The sequence below is a fragment of the Mixophyes fleayi genome, unplaced genomic scaffold, assembly GCF_038048845.1.
Source record: "Mixophyes fleayi isolate aMixFle1 unplaced genomic scaffold, aMixFle1.hap1 Scaffold_29, whole genome shotgun sequence".
Taxonomy (NCBI): Eukaryota; Metazoa; Chordata; class Amphibia; order Anura; family Limnodynastidae; genus Mixophyes; species Mixophyes fleayi.
Genome location: NW_027446953.1, coordinates 587155 through 610888, shown reverse-complemented (window position 1 = coordinate 610888; position 23734 = coordinate 587155). Strand labels below are relative to the sequence as shown.

The 23734-nt window shown below is 40.5% G+C and overlaps 1 protein-coding gene across 2 annotated transcripts; it reads right to left on the bottom strand.

The window, feature by feature from the left end:
* Positions 1-15691: 15691 nt before the first annotated feature.
* Positions 15692-18919, bottom strand: LOC142127189 (death-associated protein kinase 2-like). Of its 2 annotated transcripts, none has more exons than XM_075194316.1 (4): positions 18739-18919; positions 18542-18631; positions 16868-16984; positions 15692-16448 (listed from the first exon to the last, which is right to left on the bottom strand). In XM_075194316.1, exons 1-4 carry the CDS (start codon positions 18823-18825, stop codon positions 16368-16370), a joined length of 375 nt encoding a protein of 124 aa, XP_075050417.1. In that variant the 5' UTR covers positions 18826-18919; the 3' UTR covers positions 15692-16367. The 2 variants fall into 2 exon arrangements, with proteins under 2 accessions (XP_075050417.1, XP_075050418.1); XM_075194317.1 differs by having other exon boundaries at positions 16901-16984; positions 18739-18906.
* Between the last annotated feature and the right edge of the window lie 4815 nt (positions 18920-23734).

Genomic DNA, 23734 nt, shown 5'->3' with positions numbered 1-23734 from the left:
GTGCACTATGCTGCAGGGAGGCTTAAAGTACTTTGTTAAAAACAAGGAAAAAATAAAAGAGTTTGTCTATGCTGAAAAAATATATAACAAACCGCAGTATGTATTGTTATATATTTGAGAAGCACTAACATCTACTTATCAAATAATATTTATCATATAATACATATTTTATATTGAAATTGGTTGTTTGTAAAATCATATATATTAAAACTCCACAATCAATAAAAATAAATCTTATATATCACCTGGAATATAGGAAAATATACATATTCTCACTCAAGATACATGTTCTATTAGGAGCATATATAATTCAATTAATATTGATTATGGGATTTTGATAAATGTATATAGTTTTATTAGAAAGCCAGCTTCATTTAACATTTTATCAGAGAAATATGATATGATAAGGTGATGTTAGTATCTCTCAAACATAGCACAATACTTAGAGGTCTATTTATTAAGATTGCTCCAATATGAAGTTTCTCTATAGCTGCTCACCTCATCGGACAATTTGCCAAAAGAATGTCACTCAGTTAGCTGAGTAATGCTTAGCTCCCCAGCGACACTTGACTGGCAGCAATAAGAGCATAGTTGCCTATGCTCCCAGACGCCCAGGAGAGCAGGGCATCCTCCCGCATCCTGCCCACTTCCTTACTGAACTCATTCACAGCAAATTGCGTCATTCTGGCCCTGCCCCCTGCTGTGATAGGCCAAAGATGATGTTGTATATCAGAGGGGGCGGGAAGTAATAACGACATTCCGTGATCATGGACCCCAGGACACGCCAGTGAGGGGAGTTATCAAAGGTCTGCAAGTATGGTTAAGATGGTTAAGAGAACTTTTACCGCTTGCCAGCCAGAGCAGGGAGCCTCTGTACATGTGTGAGCCCGCGTGCCAGTTCAGAAAAATGCACTGGAACTGGACTTTAGCTGCCTCTGGTGATTGGATTTAGGTCTTTTGTTCCTTTGGATAAATAGACCCCATAGTGTGGTTTGTTTCCTATGTTTTATATTTTATGCATAGGAGTACGCTTTCTCCTATTAACTGCAGCTATTGTTCCTTTGTTTTTGTGAGTTTGAGTGCCTATAATGGATTATTTGTGTTTGCATTTTTTATATACGCTAACACTGTGCAAGTCAATGTTGTCATAATATCTAATGAGAGCAGGGGGAAACACTGATTAGCAATATTTGCCATAAGCTATTGTATCGATAAGGAGCGGATATTAATTCATACTGTTATATTTAAAGATTAATCAATATAAACAGTGGAGACATAAATATGAAATAATAATATATGCATTGTGAATTTACATACTGGCATATAAATAGTTAGTACATCTATATTTGCATTAGAGTTGCAAGGAAATAAAATTTATATTGAAACTAGGCTAAAATTATTGACACCTTTATATGACATCAGAGAGAGACTTTTACTCTATTTCTTTGCCAATCGCTATTCAAGACATAAAGTAATTCAATTACAGGGAAATAATACTCAAAGAGAAAAAAAAAATCACTGTAGATGTTCCTAGAGGCTTTTCATGTTCTTGCCCATTATAAAATGCATAGGGAAGCAAATGATTTTAATATACTGCCTTCAGTTGTACAAAAGGCTTATAATGGATTAACCATTTTGCTGCCAGATGGAACATTATTTACTCGGCTAAACAATGATCCAAGGCTGTGGTTGGGGTGTACATAATGGGCCTTATTTAGAGTTGGACATACATCCATTTGTTGGGCATAAATATGCACATTTTCATTCCTGCATGTGTACCAAAATGTTTCCATAGCTACTAAAAAGTATTTTGTTATGCTTTTATGGTTTTCATCAGATGCTGCTGCACATGACATCATATTTAATGTGTGGCTATTTAAAATAAAATCAAACCACATATTAAAACTATCTACTATAAACAAATATAGACTCTACCCCAAAACAAATTTCTCAACCAGCCTCTGTCCAAGACAGTCTGGGTTTGGTTTCCAGAGTACGCATGTGGACCCCGCCTGCTAAAGTGGAATCCAAGTCCATGGGGGCGAGGGGTGGCACGGAAAAAAAACAGTCTGGCTCCCCCATCCTAGAGACTACCAACCCCATGCTAAAATGCACTGTGGCTCTTCCTGGCCCCCCTTAGACTACAGTGGTGAACAAGTGGTTCGGGTGAGTTCCTACTTCATTAAAACTTTATTCTAAAAATGTGTGATTGTTTTTAATTGTTGTATTGTTTTCTATTAGTTATGTTTGCTGTACTGTTTTGCATTACTTAGTTATACTATTCTAGTATAATGGACATGGACTTTAGGGAACACTAACAATTATACTGAGATCACAGTATAACAAAGTTGTCACTTCAGAGGCCCCAAGCTTCTGCTTTATTACCCGAGCCCCCAGGTGCAGTGCTGGTAACCTCAGATAGGGGTAGTCCCTCTTCTCATAGTGGAACTAACCCTGTCTAGTGGTTGGGCTGGTTAAGAATGGGGAGGGGGGCATGCTGCTTAATTATCATCATCATCATCTGCTATTTATATAGAGCCACTAATTCCGCAGTGCTGTACACTAAGCCACAGTGTTGCCCATTTACTTTATTATCATTTATATAGATTGTTTACATAAGTTTATTATAGTGACTTAATATATCAATTATTAATTTTGGGACCACTCTCTGAAATACAATTAGTTTCCAAAAGGAGGATTATCGTGGGCTACTGTAAAATGTCACTTTGACACATATTTGGGATCCTGACACATACTGTAGGTTAAAAATCTATAGAAAATAGATAGTTTGAATCCATGTTTTATGTGATTACACTGTCAGGTTTTGTCTGGGTTTATGCTTTATTATCTTTTCCCTGACCTTTAGGCTATTGCAGCAGACACTGTGCTATTTCGCTCCACGTTTCTAGGTGTGTATTGTCTCTCCATTTCGGTCTTCTCTGTTTGAACAAGCCCAGCTGTTATAAGTTCCCAGCAACCTCCAGGGGTGTATAAGGCGGATGCTAAATCGATTGTACTGTAGCAGTTGGGGTAACAAGTCCACTCCCATCCTTGTATTATTCCTCCATCAGTCTTGTCTGATATCTTTTGTTGTGTCTGTGTTCTGTTTATGTTTTCTTTTGAATCCTGGTATTGACCCCTGCCTGCCTGGCTCCCTGTTTCGGTTTTCACCTTTTACTATATGACTGCCCACCGACTTGCCTGAGAATTCCCTTGGTTACTATATCTATCTTGCTATGTCCATAAGTCACAATCCCTCTTTGCAGAACCTCCCAAACTATCCATTGTCACTCACCAGATTGTGAGTGCTTCTTCCCGTGTGTTTAGGAACCGTGGCCGTCCACCATCCTGAGGGTCTGCGCATGCGCAGCCCTTTCTAACCTTCAGTACCTGTTCCTTTTAGTTAATTGGCTGATCAGGCAACACTCCCTATTTAAAGCACCTGAGTTCCATACCTCGTGGCCTGATCTTGGAGTCTCATTCCCCATGAGCTCTGGAGGTGTTCCTGTGTTTCCTCGTGTATTCAGCGCTGCTGATTCCTGTGGTTTCCAGACCACTTCAACTCTCCTGTGGTTTCCAGATCACTTCAACCCTCCTGTGTTTCATCGTGACTGTTTAGCTGATTCCTATCCGCTGCCTCCGTGCACTACAGTCTTCAGCTCACTTCAACCCTCCTGTGTTTAATCGTGACTGTTTAGCTAATTCCTATCCGCTGCCTCCGTGCACTACAGTCTTCAGCTCACTTCAACCCTCCTGTGTTTCATCGTGACTGTTTAGCTGATTCCTATCCGCTGCCTCCGTGCACTACAGTCTTCAGCTCACTTCAACCCTCCTGTGTTTCATCGTGACTGTTTAGCTGATTCCTATCCGCTGCCTCCGTGCACTACAGTCTTCAGCTCACTTCAACCCTCCTGTGTTTCATCGTGACTGTTTAGCTGATTCCTATCCGCTGCCTCCGTGCACTACAGTCTTCAGCTCACTTCAACCCTCCTGTGTTTCATCGTGACTGTTTAGCTGATTCCTATCCGCTGCCTCCGTGCACTACAGTCTTCAGCTCACCTCAACTCTCCCGTGTTTCCTCGAGACTGCAACAGCTGATTCCTATCCGCTGCTCTCCGTGCTCAACTGTTCCAGCTCAGCTCTACTCTCCCGGGTTTCATCGTGACTGCACCTGCTGATTTCTACCCGCTACTTCCGTGTACCTGCAGAGTCCTGCTGGCTGCTATTCCTCAGTTCTACTTGTCTGCAGCAGCTGATCCGCTCTCCGTGCTTCTCAGTGTTCCTGCCGGTGTCTACTCGCCAGTCTGCATCGGATCTACGCCTCGCTGCTTTCATCTCGGCTAGACCATCGCTACTCTTCAGGGTCCTCCAGGAGTCCTGTTCTATATACTACTGCTTCCTGAGTATTTGTCGCTTTCCCTGCTGGTCTACCTACCTGTGCGCTGCACCTACTTGATTACCGCTTCACCCTCCAGGGACTTCGCATCCTGCCGGCCTCCAACCGTTCAGGTATCTCTGCACTCCTGTCTGACAGCCTGCTCCTGAACCACGGTATGCATACTTCTCATTGACTGTGCTGGTGTATTGCATATCTTGCTGGACTAAGTTGTTCTCCTCTGGAGTTTACTATCCGCTGAGACTATTGCCATCATTGACTGTGTTATCTTTTGCCCGGATAGTTCCTGTGACTTTGTATTATTGCAGTGCTGTTCAGTCATTACTATATTGTGCATGTCATTGTGGATCAAGTTCAAGGTGCCCGTGTATCCTCTGTATTGCAGCCTCTCCCCGTGCTCCTCCTCACATATATATTCAGTGGTACAACTTGCTAGAGGCAGACCACTGATCCCTGTTTCCTGTGTCACCTGTTCCAGTATCCTCTCACATAGCAGTGGTACCACTTGCTAACACAGACCACTGACTCCCCGGATACCTCCACTTGGATTCCATTCCTTCACCCAGACAGCGGTACAACTTGCTAAACGCAGACCGCTGACTCTCATCACCTCCTCGTTGCTGTTGGACATTCCTCCTCACTATAGCAGTGGTACAACTTGCTACCGCAGACCACTGACTACCCTCACGTTCCTTTGTCCATTCAGTTCCTCGTGTACTTCTACATATATATTACCAGTGCTGCTAGTCATAGACTTTCCCGAGCATCTCTATCATCTGCTGTCTCCTGTTCCGTGATCACTCCGCTACCAGAGCACCATATTACCATCTATACTGCTCTGGTAAGCTCATCATCTGGTGATCCCTGGGTAAAGACTCCTAGTGCCCGTGACATCCATTCTGTCTACTTACGTTAGTTGCTGCACTGGAGATGCATTCCTCCTCAGTTACATATCAAGGATCCCTGCAGATCATTACATAAACATGTTTTCTTATAGGATATCTCTACCCACAGATTTCTCTCTGCTCAATTAGCAGAAGTGTGGGAGATCAATACCAGGAGCCCCGACAGTTTGGGAGACTTCATCCCCGCTGGTGTTACAGTGGATCACTTTTCAACATTGACAACGGGCGTAGAATGAGGTGTAAACACAGCTGTGTTAGTTTTTATGTCCAATCTTGAACATAATGTTAGAAATTGACATATTTCTATTTTTCCAGAAATGCCTGAGTGGGTTCAGATCTGGTGACAGAGAGGGCCATGATATATGGAAAGCATCAGTGTCATGCTCATCAAACCACTGAATTACCACATGTGCTCTACGGATAGGGACATTGTCATCCTGGAACATGTCCCTCCCAGCAGGAAATAAATGCTGCAACATGGGGTGAAAATAATAATTTAGTAACATTATATAGCACTTAGCATTAAGCTTGCCTTGTAAAGGAATAGCCAGTAAATTCCACTCTATAACATTACGGAACCACCAGAGCTCTTGGCAATGTTGGAAACAAGCCTGTAGGGCTATATAGTTCTATAGGTTGGCGACACACTGGCACTTGTCTGTTTGTCAAGTACATGGTGAAAGATGATTGATCTGGCCACATCCGTTTACTCCACAGCTCAGCGGCACATTGCCTGTGCTATATGCACAAATGAACAATGATATTTTGCTCTGTGGAGTTCTCATCGGGTGATTTGACATTGCACACCACAAGTTGAAATTTGCTGTCAATTGATCTGCAGTTGCTTACATGTTTTGCCTTGCACGTTGCATTAATACACATTTATCACTATCCTGTAGTATGTGCTTCTACCCACTGTTTCCCTTTGCTGATGATCTTTTTTACATTATGCTGTACACAGATGATTATTTGTATACCAGTTTTGTTTTTGCTGCAGTGCTAGAAATAAGTAAACCGTAACATTAGTTGAACATGTTGGGCCTGAGTCATTAAGGCACGTATCTGCCAATTGTACACATTACATGCAAAATCCCTTGGCTCGTGCCCAAAACCGGACATACGCAAGTGAACAAAGTAATGTTCACTAAATCTATGTACACAAAGGACACTTACTATACCCTAGCATTTCTGGGAGTGAACAGGGCAGGTAAGGGAGTGCCAAACTCGAGTGCAAGCAGCAATGTCCAAATCAAGCTTTGGGCATCTCACAGCTACAGGGTTAGTCTAAGTCCTTAGTACTAGTGATGACAGTCTCTTACGCATTCTGTAAAGTGCTTGCAATCAGGAGCAACTGTACAAATATATTTTATGTTCAGTAGACATTGAGACCATCATAATAAATGTATTCCATGAAAAAAATTTAATTATATATATATTATATAATATATATATAATATTATATATATTATATAATATATATATAATATTATATTATATTATATATATAATGTGTAGGTATGTGGGAAAAGCTTCCCAGAGGGTGTTTCCCTGCTGTAACAAAACATGGTAAGTGTCCCTGGTGGTGTATAGAGAAAGAGAAGGGTGGGCCTCATACATCAGTCCCAGTCTGGGTCTTCTGGTCTGTCACTCTCTAAGCAGACTGATCAGGAGTTGCACCTGTGAGGTGCCTGTTAAAATGCAGCTTGAATGTGCAATCGCTCTCTTAAACCCAGGAAGGAGGTCAGATGGCTCCTGAGCTGTGTTGAGCAAAGATATGTTTGGTGTGTGTCTGGACATAATGTCCAACACTTGAGAGAGGGAGTAGCAAAAATGTATTAGTTAGTAGCCAGACGGCTAGGATTTTCGTTTATGTTCTGGCTCTGCTTGCAAGCTGGTGAATAAAACTGGCTGAGGCTATAGAACCTGAAACACTGGATTTGTGTGTGCTGAAGTGCAACTGTCCACCCCAGAGGAATGCCTTCCCAATACGATTGTACTACTATATATATATATATATATATATATATAATCATATTTTTTGGTTTTTTACTGTTTTGACATTAATGATTATATTATTGACAGGTAATATAAATTCAACAGTTATTTTTTCTGTGCGCTCTTTTGCAAGTGTATATTCCACATAGGCATTGGACGTATCCTACAGTGTTGTGTCGTGTGTAGTATAGCAGAGCAGATTCACACCCAAATTAATCATATCTTCAGATCCGCTCCTTATTGAATTCAGGAGTACGCAGAGCCCATTTACATGCATTTTTAAACAAACGCATCCCTGCCTTGATAAATTAGACCCACTATGATCATTTTCCAGTGGTCTGGGTGCTTGGGATCTGTGGTCAAGAGTGACCCAAGTGTGACATAAAGAACTACATACAGAAAAGTGTCTGTGTAAATCATATTCCAATGTTGACATGAATGTTAGATGTGCAGCCATGGTGAGCACAGACTGCAGCACAGTTACCATTTCATTGACTACCTGTCCTCCTCAGCACAGAGTCTTAGGCAACTGTCATGCTTGCATTACTCTTGAGAGGGCTCTTGAAGCTTTTAGCTTATATCAGATCAGAAGTATTTTCATTACATGGATTACATGTTTTCATTTGCCCTTCTGAGAGAAGCATTGTAGAGTAGGAGAACATTATGACATGTGTGCTTTCTATCCCCTGCTGTTCTTCTTTATATCTAGAGATTCTCTCTGGGGCACAAGTCACTAAAAGGGTCAAACAAAACATTCCCTGATTGCCGTCTTGTGACATGTCACTTCCCCATCAGTTCTGGGCCTTGTGGATGACTCAATAATTAATGGAGAGATGGAAGACTTGTAGCTGAGGTTGTAAGAAACTATGACTACAAGTCCAACAAGGGTCTTAGTAACCCCAGGAAATTGTTGTAAAACCCCTGACAGCTCAGAAAACCACATATATAAACTTAAATAGTGAGTGTTGAACTGGTTTCCATGTCCTGGATTAATATGTTTTAATGTTACTTTATTATTCTGAACAGAATTAGGGGCATAGCTACAACTTTCAGAGCCCCCTTCAAAATGTATTTGTGGTGGCAGAGAGCAATTCAGGGTCGGACAGAGTATTTTTAAGGGGGGGTTTCCCCTCCACCGGAAAAAAAAAGAAAAGCGAGAGAGCTGCCGCTCAGTTTAGGCAGCACTGTACTATACAGCAGCCGCGGCGCTGTCAAAAAAGCGTCCGCGGGGGTGCTGTATACAATACAGCACCGCCGCGGACGCTTCTTTGACAGCACCGCGGCTGCTGTATAGTACAGGGCTGCTATATAGACTATGGACATACCAACATGTGTTTAGCCGTGTGTCCATATGTGTGCATCACACAGCATCCCCATACTACATGTATATGTATATGTATGATTGTACATGTATGGCATGGTACACGGTGTGTATTGACATGCACATACATAATTGTCACAGTGGTGCACCCTGCATTGGCATACATTTGTATTGCCCCAAACATATACAGAATTTCCAGGTAATATTAAAATAGTAACTCTCCGTAATCCTAAAAAAGCAATATGACCATTAACAAAAAACTGGAGAAAAATATAAAAAATATATTATTACTGAGGTTTTGCACATTGATGCTTCTGAGGAACATTTTACATAGAAAGTATTTTTTACTATTATAAATAAAATGTTATACCTCAGTGTTTTATAATAATCCTTTTTTGGGGCTTTGGGCAGCTCTCTTAAAACCACTGTTTGCTTTCTACTATACTGATAAAGTAATGGAAGCCTAGATTTTCTTTTTTACGTTTGCCATTTTTTATATTTTTTGCCATACTAAATACCGTGCTTTATCTTTCTGCCTTATGGCTGTGCTTTCTAGCCAGTTTCTTGATTATATCAACCGGCAGAGTTGTTTTTATGCCCTGTAGCAATGACACAACACAACACTGGTCTCTGGATACAGTTGTATCCGTTTTATAAAGACCACTGCAGAACTGGGACATATCCAGCAAAGATAGAAGATAGAAAGAACAGTAAATGTATTTGTTAAAGGTTGCAGGAGGGAATGTACAAACCAATATATTAAAGTTACCTGAAGGTGGACAGCCCCTTTACAGTAAACATAAACATACACAGTTAATATAAAAAGAACAACCTTATTGAAGCAGGCAGTGGTGGAAGTGGGGGTATATACGGTAATTTGTCAAATCGCCACTTCTCCTACTACCTCCATTGTAAAACTATCAAATTCCGTTTACTTACATTCTCATTACATTTTCCATACCGCCCTTAATTGTTCCATTAGACCCTCCCTCTACCCTGATCAATGCCCGAGTGAAGATGGCAGGGACTAGCTTGGAATTTATAGGATCCGAGTATCGCGAGATCCGACAGCGGGATTATGACTCCGAGCCTCGGTTTCAGGTTTTCATTTGGCACCAATACCCGGATCTGTCTCGGATCCGACTCGGATCGGCAGCGTTCGAGTGCGCTCATCTCTACTGGTGATGATGCAAAAACCATCAATAATAACCCATCAAGACTCTTACGGTCACTACCGCGCCCACTAGAGGGCTACTTCTTATTCAGGTGTTTGGGGTACCGTGCTATTCCCTATGGGTCAGGCGCCCCACTTTTATCATCTACTGCTGAGTTAACTTGAATTGCAGCACTAACACTGAATGTCACACCTTCAATATTAATAAATCAATTCTTAGGTAAATCACATAACATTAACATCCATCTCAACATTTGGTGCACCAATATTATCCCTGGTAACGTTACCATATTTTCCACTCAGTCCTGGGCTTACCTGTGCACAGGAATTTGGTAGTTTTCCAATGTCCTGCAGAGGTTTCCATCAAGGGTTAAGCATTATAGTAGAAAGCAGGGCTGTTGCTCATTTCAGCCACAAGATGGCGCTGTTCTCTCAACAGTCAATGAATCTCTATCAGCACATGTGCTCTGCAACAGGGTATAATGTCCAGATATCAGTACACACACAGGATATAGGTGAAACGACCGTCTTAATTGCTCCCTGCAGCCTGTGCAAAGGTATGATCCGGGGGAAAAGCCCTCACAATCCTTCCTTGTACAAGAATGCAATGTCAGTTTTGGATAGATTCTCTCATCACTCTTCCCTCTGACACTGGGGTGTGTGCAGTACACTGCAGGCTAGAGTTTTACCTTGAGACGTTTCTGCAGCTAGTGGAGACTGTCTTTGGCACCCCGCTGCGTGTCCCCAGCTGTTATCCGTCCGCTTTGCTGGCAATGTCACAGTTCTGGCAGCAGCTTAACTTCTCTCTGCTCGGCTGCACATCCTCCCCCTTGTTCCTTCTACCATGCTGCTCTCTCGTTCTCCTCCTTCCTGCACATCCTCTTCCTGTTACTCCCCCAGCCAATCAGGGCCTTCATCCTCCTCCTGTCAATCACTCCTGGGCACAAGTTTTCAGGAGCACAATTAACCCCTTGTAGCCCTGCATTTTAAAAGCGTTTATGCACTCCTCTGTGCTGTTCAACAGGGCTTTGGGGTACCACATATATCATACATGCCAACTTTGGCAGCATTAGGAGGCTCTGTCATGGAGGCGTGGTCACATGAATCACGTTGGCCTATTACAAAGGAGGCAGGGCCTGATTACACATTAGGTCACGCCCCACTCACTTCACCAACAAAGAAGATGCAGGAGGTTTCACGGCTCTCCCGAAGTCACCCAGACTTTGAGTTGATAACTATAGTAAACTGCATCTGCCTTTATATAATACCATGGGAGCTTGCTTCATGCACATGACTACATAAGGTTTGCACACAATAAAAGTAAATAATCCAATATTTAGGAGTTTTATTTATTGCAATGTAATCAGTTTAGACTTACAAGTAAGGCATGGTAGAAACCTGAGAATAACTGTAATCAAAAATTATAAGACAACTTAAATATACAAAAACTAACACACATTGGATTAAATTACAATTAAAATAGTTCTTCTTTGTATTAAGAGTGACGGGCAAATTAATGAATTCTATTGGTATATACAATATAAATCTGACTGTTCTCCAAATACACTGATGGGATTTCTATTTATTCAAGTATTTTGCATTTATTAATTCCTTGAATTACTTTTTATCGTACAACTAAAATATTCTACTCATTACTGTTCTTCATCTAATAAACTGCCTTCATAAGTTACACTGGGGATACAAATGCAAGAGTGTATAGTCATGCAATTTTACTGTAAAAGGGATATTTAAGCAATATTTCACCATGATTTTTTGCAATATCAGTGTCATTAAATTGAAAATATTTTCCAATATTGTCCAAATTGCATTTTATTAAGTGTACCCCTATGAGTATATTACATATTTAGCTTCTTGCTGTATATTTTTGAATTTACAAAAAATAAGGTTAACATAGTAATTAAACTTTCAAAGTTCACATCTGCTCCTTACCTATGTAATAAGTACTGGAGCTTTTGCCGTTTTCTATCTAGATAAATTGAATGCTGCAGGGAATATTTTCCATTTAGTTGTTAAAGATCCCCATTGGATGTGACAGCAGATAAATTGCTATGTGCTGGCCTTCTGGATACAGACTTTTATTACTTGTTGGCATGGTAACTCAAGATGAGGCATTACTGGTGTGGAGACTATTAGGTGTTGTGAGATTCTATGAAAACTTTAGAAGGGATTGCAACTGAAAGTGTTTTAACCTATAATAAGATACATTTATTTTATGCAGATGGGTGGAGAGGATAATTATCTTAAATGCATAGATATTTTGTGGCGTGAGAATACCACAATGTGCTTAATATGTGCCTGCCCTAGATTACTGTAAAGTTTATTTTCTGGCCAGGGTGACCATGCATTCAAATGACAATAAATATCCTGCTCCACTAAATCCTCACTCTGCTTTCAAAGGAATAAAAAACACTATATCAACAATGATCCCAATTAGTTGTGCTTATAGAAACATGAGTACTTATGAATTCCATGCACAGATTTGTGTTACCTGCAAACAAACTACAAAGTCAATTGACAAAATCAGATTATACTAAATGTATATGAGACAATAAGGCCCCTTTACAAAATAAATGTGCCTACTTGTCCAATCTACAACCACTTTACTCCTACAGCTACTAACACTTGTTTATTCATTTTCACTTTTTCTCCAATAAAATTATACTGTGTTTCTTTAAGAAGACTCTCCTCTTCTAGATTAGTGTACACCTAACAATATTGAAGCCAGGATGGGGGAGATCCTCCCCATCCCTCGACTTCTTAATGATTTCTGCAGTATAGGGCTATTCTTGGTGATCACACATGATCACCCACTGCCCAGTTGATAAAGTGACTCCAGCTACAGTCATAGCATGACTGACTGTAGGAGATGACATTTTGTTGGTAAAATGCAAAATATTGAGAAAGAGACCCTTTCAGACCCTTCCTGACATCAACCAGGAGTCCATTAAAATTGCACTAAACCCTTATTTTGTTCTGCTACATGTTATTTTAACCAAGCTAAGCCTCCTGCGCCTTTATACAATCACCACGTCACCACACTTTCCGTGCTTTCGGACATTAAATAAGCAGAGGCTGGAGTGGGGGTATAGTAGAAAGGAGACAAGCAGTACCTCACCACAACTAGAAATATGGACACCCCATCAAAGGACCTGTATCATAATGTTTGCCCAATTTGGGTGAGTTCCAGGGGAGCACTGGAGGCAAGTGTTGGATCAAAAGAGGACAGATGATGTGAGCACTCAGGGCAGTAGGTTTTCCCATGACTCTGGTCCTATCCACCCTGGAGGCCTGCCATCTGCCTAATTTTTTGGTTTTATGTTGGCCAGAGCCTTAACGGCCTGGCACTGAGGTGCTTTGCACAGTGGGATGACAGATGTCCAGGTGCAAGTCTTCATGCCTACAGAGGCCTCTTCATAAGGGCATTTAGGGAAATATTAAAGATTAAACGAATGCTAGACAGCTTGAAGGTTAAAGTGGAGGTGTTGCCTATAGCAACCAATCAGATTCTAGCTGTCATTTATCTAGTACATTCTAGAACATTAGAGCTAGATTCTGAATGGTTGCTATGGGCAACACCTCCACTTCTCTTTTTAAGAAGCTTTGGTAGATCTACCCAATAGTAAGAATTTTCGATTTAGATCACAAAGGTTAGCACCAGATTAACAATGAGGCTTACCATGCTTTACATTTTGTCATTACAGACAAAATCTTTCACACACACAAAAAAATAAAATAATTGTCATGTTAAACTTTGAACCCCGGCCTAGAGCGAGCCCAGGTCATCTTATGGAAAGAATTTATTCATTTACTATGAAGACAAATTACTGTGCAGGGTTGTTGGAGACATTGGGTTGTACCTTTGATAAACTAAATTAACTTAATTTGAGTTTAGTGGATAACGAAACAATATAGCTCAATGCAATATTATGTTGCACAACAGCAGTGTAATAAATATATACATTTTAATTATTGTATCCACACAAATGTGATACATTTATTTCAGGACAGATATGCTCTTTATTTGGTACCATATATAAGTAAATACATTTATAGTTTCTGGTTCCCATAGACTTGAATGATCTTGCTATGCCATACTTGCCAACTCTCCCTGAATGTCAGGGAGACTCCCTGAAATAGGGGTGATCTCCCGCACTCCCTGAAGAGTCTGGCATTCTCCCTGATGCTGAGCCAGTACAAGACGTGGTTGGCTTCGCCATCTGTGGCATGATGACACAGTGCAGAAATTGTGTCCTATGTCCATGTATTGATGCCTATGGAGGTGGCCATTTTCATGGAGACCAAGATTTAATCAAAGTCTGACAGGTAAGACAACATGACTTCAGTAATGGAGACAGAAATGTAAAAGACACTTCAGTCAAAAAAACGTTTTCAAACAAATTTGGTCGTTTACCAATTTTTTCCTCATAAGGGTTAGAGGGTTAGTCAGGGTGTGTCTCAGTGATGTTACTGGTTCCTAGCAACAAAATGGCTGCCTCCACTGTGTGTAGCAACAGGTCCACTTTCTGTAATAAACTCGCTCCCCTCTGACTTCATTTTTGCAACAAACCCCCATTTCTAAGTTAATGCTCGGAGGCAGAAAAGTGATGGACAGATTAGCACAATGAATAGCATGGGAGGGGCGGTGTGTGTAACTAGAGTTTTGGGATACACACTTTTATAACCAGTAAGAAAAAACACATTAAATACACGTGGAACAGTGTGAGGTCATAAAATGGAGCTGGAGGGGGCTGTTCCGATACATTCTCACAAGTAAGCGAATATATATATAATTCTACCAGATGTATCACTGACTCCAGTATATATCTGTCTCCCTCTAGTGGTAGAAAATGTATTAATAATTATCATAGTTACAGAAAAACTCAGCATTTGAAAGGAATCTACTATCATCATAATCTACTTATATAGCACCACTAATTCCGCAGCGCTGTACAGAGAACTCATTCACATCAGTCCCTTCCTCATTGGAGCTCACGGGAGAGAGGGAGACTAGGGTCAACTTGAGAGCAGCCAATTAACCTACCAGTATGTTTTTGGAGTGTGGGAGGAAACCGGAGCACCCGGAGGAAACCCACGCAAACACGGGGAGAACATACAAACTCCACACAGATAAGGTCATGGTCGAGAATTGAACTCATGACCCCAGCGCTGTGAGGCAGAAGTGCTAACCACTGAGCCACCGTGTTACCAGAGATCTTTTTTTCCCACTAGTATCAAATCAATCAAATGTAGACATAAATGGCAAAAATTAATTGTAAACTTTCGAACCAGCCAAACAGCGACCATTCTTTGAAAATCAAGTGAATTCTTTCGAATTTGTAATTGCCCCTTCAATGGGGTTGGTAAATGTCGAAAGTCCGTTAACATGAAGGGGTCCGTTAAAGTGATTGAAATTTCACAGCATTGTTGATTTGTTCCCCACAACTACAGAGATTTAATTAGTCTCCATTGATTATGATCAAATCTGGGAGTCCCCGGCACTCCTCTCACTACCAGCCAATCACAAGGCCATTGTTGAAAACCACTTATGACTGGCTAGTATCCACCTTTCAAAGATTACCCCCTATTCTATACTTAACACTGCAGAAATCTTCAGAAATTTTGATATATATATATTATATATTTTGTACGGTAAATTCTCATTAATAAATTCAGTGATTTCAAAATAGCTTTTTTCCCCCACCATGACTGGCCACTGGGTGGCGCTGTTTAACATGTAGGGATGATTCCTATTGGTTAATAGAACAAAGGCCACGGACAGATCAGTAGGGTGCACTCCGACCCCTCACAAACTTTTGCTACGGGCCCCAGAAATGTCCTAAAAACGAAAACAAAATATTCAAAAACGCATTAAGGAGACATACTCAAAAAAAGATATTTATTTCGGAAAAAAAAAAGTAATTTTTTTTTTACTATGATTAAAAGAAAATGCACCTTTAGAACATAAAAAATATGTTTGTAACCCAACTCTTCAAAAAGGATTCTTTAAAACAAACTCAAACCAAAGGAGATGCCACAAACTTTGGCAACGTCCTATCTTCTTGGCAGTTCTTACGATTAAATTACTGAAGAGGGTGATGTACGACTCTCACCCACCCCTTTCAAGTTCTTTTCTTTTCCATTTTTTTTTTTTAAAAAAACAAATAAAAGTTACCATGCAGTTTTCACATGATAGTAATATAGATAGTGGTAAAGTAAGAAGCACTCAATGTAACATGTCCAAGGCAAGATTGGCAGGCTGCCGTGGGTGGAAGATGATGTTTAAGAAGTCCCTCTGACAGCGAAGGGTTAATCCATGCGACATGCTGGTTTGGTTTTTCAATTAATACTGCCGGTTAGCAGTCACATGCAAGCAGATCCGTTTGGTGCTGGTGTGTGGGCTATGCCGAGATGTTAGGAAGCCCACCCATGCCTCCTCTTGCAGGCTTGTCTCTCCTGGGTCCTGGTGTGTACGCCGAGCCCTGTTGTCTTCAGTACTGCAGGAAGGAGAGGGAGGGGGCTGCACATTCTTGAGAACGGAGGGGTGTCCTTATCGGCTCAGGAGCAGCTGCTTAACCGCCTGCGTAGGAGAGTGACGGGCTTGGTCTTCTCGTCCTCCTGGTCACTTTCACACTGCCTCTGAAAAAGGCGACACATGAGCAGTCGGTGAGATTTAGGTGTAAATGTATCAAGCTGTGAGTTTCCGGCGGGTTTGAAAAGTGGAGATGTTACCTATAGCAACCAATCAGATTCTAGCTGTCATTTTGTAGAATGTACTAAATAACTGACAGCTAGAATCTGATTGGTTGCTATAGGCAACATCTCCACTTTTCAAACCCGCCGGATACTTGCAGCTTGATACATTTACCTGGTGTTAAGATGAACAAATATAGACTACTTTTATTTACAAAGATCTGAAGCCTTAGAAATCACTGTTCTACCTAATGATTATTTTCGTCACCTCCCCCCATATACTACAGGATCCCTATTAATTGTATATACTACACAGTCTACAGTCATTAATAGGGAATGATCAGTGAGGGCATAGCAGGTTTTACCGTGTATGTAGGATCTGGGACCTCGTTCCTTACCAGCTCCTCGTCATCTTTGACAGGTTTACACAGCAGCTTCATCCGGCAGAGTCTATTGCAGGCTGACACCATGTTGTATGACAGCTTGAAAAGAAAAGTGATAAGATTCAGTGACGGCACACACATGCCCCGGGCCTCTTACCGCATACTAACACCACCAGTGACCCTCTTCTATCGCAGTGTTCTAAATTAGAACCCTGAAAACCCATGGCAGCGTCATTGTATAACGTCTATGATTATCCCATAGAGAAGCTTCAAATTAAGCAAGGATTCGTCACATAATACCCCAAGCTAGTCCGAAATGGAGCCCAGACAACAGCATTGATCTATGTTCTGTTACTCATACTTGCCAACTCTCCCTGAATGTCAGAGAGACTCACTGAAATAGGAGTGATCTCCCGCACTCCCTGAAGAGTCTGGCATTCTCCCTGATGCTGAGCCAATACAAGACGTGGTTGGCTTTGCCATCTGTGGCATGATGACACAGTTCAGAAATTGTGTCCTATGTCCATGTATTGATGCCTATGGAGGTGGCCATTTTCATGGAGACCAAGATTTAATCAAAGACTGACAGGTAAGACAACATGACTTCAGTAATGGAGACAGAAATGTAAAAGACACTTCAGTCTCTAGAGATTCATTAGCTGCTTTTCTTTAACGCATAGTTGCCTACTCTCCTGGAATGTTCGGGAGACTCCAGCAGTTCTGGGAGACCTCCCGGGCTCCCGGGAGAGCAGGGCAACCTCCCGGTTCTCATCCCCGCAATAGATCAGTGGCGGGGGGCCCTCTAACACCCACCTCCCCTGGGATCTCCCTGAAGCCAACAAGGAAAAGTTGGCAAGTATGGTCTTAGTATGGTAAGTGGCACCTTCTATTTAGGGGGAGGATCCCGCTACAGTAGGATCACAAGACTGAGGGGACATTGTGACTGTCATTAGCTGTCAGTTGTGTTATGTTATTACATTCTGCTGAGAAAATTTAAAGTATAGAGTAAGGCCCGACCTCCGGCACCTTAGACATGGTGAAAAATTCAAATCCTTGTGCGGGGAGCATAAGGAACACATTGCAACCTCACAGGTGCAGCAAAAGTAGACTTGTGACACCCTAATACTTTCCTACTTAAGGGCAACTCCACCCAAAATGTACTTTTTGGGTGGAGTTGGGCAAGATAAATAAAATACCTAAAATGTACTTACCTCCACCCTCAATGTCTGTAACAGTCCGAGCAGAAGATCCTTTCTCTTGCTCAGGAGGAGTATCTTTCAAATTCCTAGCAGAGTTGTCAAGGCCCCTCCCCCCACGACCTTGCCATTGGGGTAAGCTAGTGTTTTAGTTTTGGGTGGAGTTATCCTTAAGTGACAACATGCCTCTGTAATAATTATTAGTGCAATTTTTTAACTGCCTTTTATGCTTAGTTATCTGGGGAACTACAAGTCATAGCATGTCCTAAAACCGTTTGTGGGATACCATTTTCCTAACCAGTCTCTACAGCAGGCAACCCATACGAATGCAGAGCTACATCTGTTCTATAGATCAACCCAAATGCAAAGGTGGAATCAATTACCACATATTCCATTTAACGCGCCATTATAAAAACGAATACTTTCAATTTTAATCGTTTGATTTTTCCAAATCCCTCACCTTCCACTTCCGTCTCGCATTAAACTTTTTGAAATTCTTCATATTGATAGAGGACCGACTCCTATTCACGGCCTGTTTCCTGTTCAGCGGCTGTCAATGGAGACAGAGAATTCTATTTAGTGTACATAGAGACTTTCATACTGAGCGGAGGCGGCACCTGCTGGCTGCGAGAGGGTACTGCACTACCCTGCACTAACCTTAATCCATGGGTGAATGAGACACTCCACTGCCGTCAACCTGTCACTATAGAGAACAAAACAAAAAGGAACAACATTATACAACATGCCATTGCTGCCAGATAACACAATAAACTATGTCTATACTATATTTTGTAAGCTTGTGTGTTGTTAGTAGCAATGATTACAAAAATTAAACTTATTCTAAAAAGTGATGTTAAACGTCATTAATGAAATAGTAATTAAGTGATTTTTAAAGCAATATGGGCTGTTGAAAAATAACCGCTGTGGACAAAACTGTATTGAATTCAGTTTAACTTGTATGTGATCATTAAATGGGCAGCACGGTGGCTCGGTGGTTAGCACTTCTGCCTTACAGCACTGGGGTCATGAGTTCAATTCCTGACCATGGCCTTATCTGTGTGGAGTTTGTATGTTCTCCCCGTGTTTGCGTGGGTTTCCTGCGGGTGCTCCGGTTTCCTCCGATACTCCAAAAACATAATTGGTTAATTGGCTGTTAACAAATTGACCCTAGTCTGTGTGTGTGTTCGGGAATTAAGTCTGATGTGAGTGAGTTCTCTGTACAGCGCTGTGGAATTAGTGGCGCTATATAAATTAATGGTAATAATAATAAGTCAATAACAAACTACGTTCTATTGTTAGAAGCAACGTTTGTGTCTTCCGGCTTTTCTTCTGTTTTTACGCAGATATGTTTGGAAAATTGGTATTATTTTTGCCAGAATTTTAAACTGTGCTCACGGTTTGGATTTGTGTTGAAAATCTGCAGCTCGTAATATCAGAGAAAATATTACTAACACCGCAGTAGGCCCCTGGCTTAGGGTTTACTGTATAGAGATAAGTAAGCAGTGTATTCAGATAGCGGGAGAGACCAGTAGAATACTTGGATGTACAGGGAGAGGTCTTAATAGCAGGAAGACAGAGGTTAGATTGGCACATTACAGGTCACTGGTTAGACTTCACCTCGACTACCGTGTACGGTACAGGGAGCCCTATCTCCAAGAAAACATTAATGAAATAGAAAGTTTTCAGGAAACAGTACTAGAGATGACCACATACAGCCGAGAGCAGAGACGGGAGAGAGAGGATACGATAGAAACCTTCAAATATTTCAAAGGTATTATTAGAAGGCAGGTAGGCAGAAATATTAAAAGAAGGGTTTTGTAAAACAAGGTGACGCTGGGGCTGTTGGATAGTGGGTCGTAAGCCAGTTAGCGCAGCGTATCTTTCGTAAGATCCGTGGAACAGTTTCTCAGCAGTTGTGTTGGAGGCTTGTGCCGTAAAAGTATTCCAAGAATGATGGGACTTAACTGTTAAGTTAAAATATTTTAAAAAAAAGACAAAAAGAACAAAACACAAATAAAAAAAAAAAACACTCAGCAGAGATATGTCCTCTGCACACAGTAAGACTGTGAATGTGTTTTACAGTACAGGCTACTTGTACATTTATAAATGAAGCCTCAGACACAAAGTGATACAGTAACAGCAGCATCTTCATATAGAGTTTAGTGAAGTTGAAAAAAAAGATCCAAGTCCATCAAGCTTATCCTTTAATAAAGCATAATTGTTAATCTAGAGAAACACAAAATAGAACCCCCAGTGCAACTGTTCCCAATTTAGAGTCAATGGTGGGGGTATTTTGGATCAATCATTCCTATCATTTTCTTTACAAATTCTAGGTAATAAAAAGACATGCAATCCATTTATAAACTATGTAACTGTATATAGGGCTTATGTCCAGAGGGATATTTTGGGAGAAGATCCTAGATAACAAAGTTTGAACAATTGGCCAATATCTCTGGGAGATATTTGAACAGTCCCAGCAGCTGTGGAAAAACAATTTCTCCAATATTGTTGGATAGTAGACACAACAGTTTAGGTGATTTTGTATTAACTAGATTCCAGCAATGTAGCAATTTGAATGGATTTCTTTTTTTATATTTTGCAAACTGAGCTAGTCCTGGCAGCTTCCGATATATCAGACTACTTTTCCGTATCAATTTCCTCTCCAAATTATTTTCCCCACTTTAACATATAGCTCGCTTTGGTAGTCGATGACAAATGTAGGGCTTGCAATATAGCTACTATAATAACTTTTTAAATATTACTACTAAGACAAAATCTTTCAATGGCTGTTGTATTAGGAAATTCTTGAGAGAGAGTTAGTAACAATAAAAAGACAATAAAAATGTTCACTATAATGAAGATTATATCTACATTATATCAAGATAGGAGAACATAAAATGTGAGTATTTTATTCTAGATGAGGAAATCGTTTAGTTAGGATAGGTTAGAATCAAAATGAGAAGAGACTCACTGGAAAGAAATCTGGAATTCTAAGAATTGGAGTTGTGACTATTTCAATTTCAATTTTTTCTAGAGAGAAGGTTTCGGCTATTATCAGATTGGTCCATTGAATAGTTGCCCATTTAGTTCTCATGATCCATAATATTTAGTTAATCTCCAGATCTCTAATGTCTGAACATTCTATATCCAGTAATATAAGTGTTTTATTTGAGGAGATAAATGCAGATTGACTAAGTGATGTGGTTGTGCTACTGGATAATATTTAAGAAATTCAGGAACTGCCAGACCTTTTGCAGAAGTATGGTAGATTAATAAAGAGTGTTTAATACAGTGATGGGCAACAGGTTCCCACCAAGCCTATACCTGCAGCCCCTAGCAGTTTATCCCGATCTGATTTATTCTTTGTCTTCTAAATCATGTGACTGTCCCTGAACAATGCATGGAACTGTTTAGAGTTAGGACCACCCTATTAGCAAAAGCGCCATGGAGTGGCGGGTGGCTTAAACACACATTTGCAAATGTGTGCAACTGAGACTTTTGCATTTTTATGTACAAGTAAAAATGATAGCTCCTTTGCTGGTTATAGCACTGTGCTGGGGGATTTTTCTCTGTGTTTGTTCCTTTCAGGATAAACCATCCCTTTCAAGCACCTGCTATGAGCCTATAAATTGATTGACAACCTTCCTCTTCTGTAAGGTTTTGGCTAATATCAGATTGGCCCATTGAATAGTTGCCCATTTAGCTCTTAGGATCCATAATATTTAGTTAATCTTCAAGGGCCTGATTCATTAGTGATCTTATCTGCCGTTTTTTGCTTATCTTAAGCAAATCCACTCTGTGCATGCTCAGAAAAGGGAAATAAGAAGCAAAATCCACTGCATAAGTGAAGAATTTCTTAAGTTAAGATGAAAATCATCTTAACTTCACTCTTATCTCCCTGTTTCTTCTTCAAATAAGCATCTTAACTTTTGCACAAGATAAGATCACTAATGAATCAGGCCCCAAATCTCTAATGTCTGAACATTCTATATCCACCAAGTGTTTTACTTGAGATAAATGCATATTGACTAAGTGATGTGGTTGTGCTACTGGATAATATTTAAGAAATTCAGGAACTGCCAGACCTTTTGCATAAGTATGGTAGATTGATAAAGAGTTTTTAATACAGTGATGGGCAACAGGCTCCCACCAAGCCTATACCCGCAGCCCCTAGCAGTTTATCCCAATCTGACTTCTGAATCATGTGACTGCCTCTGAACAATCCATGGAAGTCACTTAACATACCAGAGGAGGAGAAGGTATTGCACTGCGGTCTGCACTGCATGCTCTGTGTGAGAGGCATGTGGGGGAGGGTGATACACATGTGGTGGAGATGTGAGAGGTATGTCCAGGAGGTCTGATGGCACATGAGTAGGCCTGAAGGGCACGTGAGGAGATCTGATGGGGATGTTGGTGGTCTGATGGGCATGTAAGGGGCATTTGGAGAAGTCTGATAGATTAGAACACACAGAAAGAAAATTAAATTAATGTCACCTATTAATAATATAGGAATTAATGACAAAACATTAAATTACATTTCTTAGGATGTAATGAATGTCTACTGTACATAAAATGCATTTTTACATTTGCTCCTGAGTGCAAGCATATGTTCTAGCATCCATACGCATCCTGACCTGTAGCTGGTGCAAGAAAAACACATACTTTTGAGATGTCCAAATCTCGAATTGGACGTTGAAGAACATGCTTGACCTTGGCATGCTCTTACTGTACATTAACTACACACATGTTCCTGGTCTCCTCCCCATTCAAATAATTCTTGAGTTGAGTATTCACGGTGGAGTCTTCAACACCTGAATTGAATTTACTTAACACAACATTTTCTTGAACTAAGATCTGTGCTAAATTGAATGTATACACCACCTTCAATTGCCTGTTAATGATAAATAAGTTACCATTTGCTGACAGATAATATAGATCAGTTGTTTCTGATCCATGAAGTTAAGTTATTCAGTATAATGTAGCTCTTCAACCAAGTAATTTGCCATTCTGTTTTGTGCAAAAGAAAAGTGTATTTATTTATGTACAATCGGTTTTATAATAATTCTATTTGTGCTATCAAGTATTGATACAGGATATGCTTTGGGCATCCTGTTTAGATACTATTTATACACAGGTTTATGCGAATATGCCACAGTCCCTTTTCCTGTTGAGTAATGTCTACCCACAATATCTTATTTACTAAAGCACAGCTTTACTGACACATCAACTAGCCACTACACATGGTACAAAACATTCTCCCACCACTGTGCCCCAGGAGAAAAGTATTACATTTATTTGACTCATCTGTCTGTCTAGGCCATCCACAAGGTCATTAATAAAAAGATTGTCTTCAATCCTTCAACGAGTTCTCTAACCACGTAAATACTCCCCCTCCCTCCCCTTCTCATATTAAGTACCAGACTGTTGTATGGAACAATATCAAACGCTTTCACAAAATCCAAATATAGCATATCAACTGCACTGCCAAGATCTAGTAAATATAAAAACAAATCATGTTTGTATTGCATGAACGGTCTTTCATGAAAGCACGCTGACACTGTGTTATCAAATAAGTTTCTTCAATATATTTCAGAATTGCATCCATCAGAATCCCTTCAAATAATTTACTCACAACTAAAGTCCAAATCCAAGT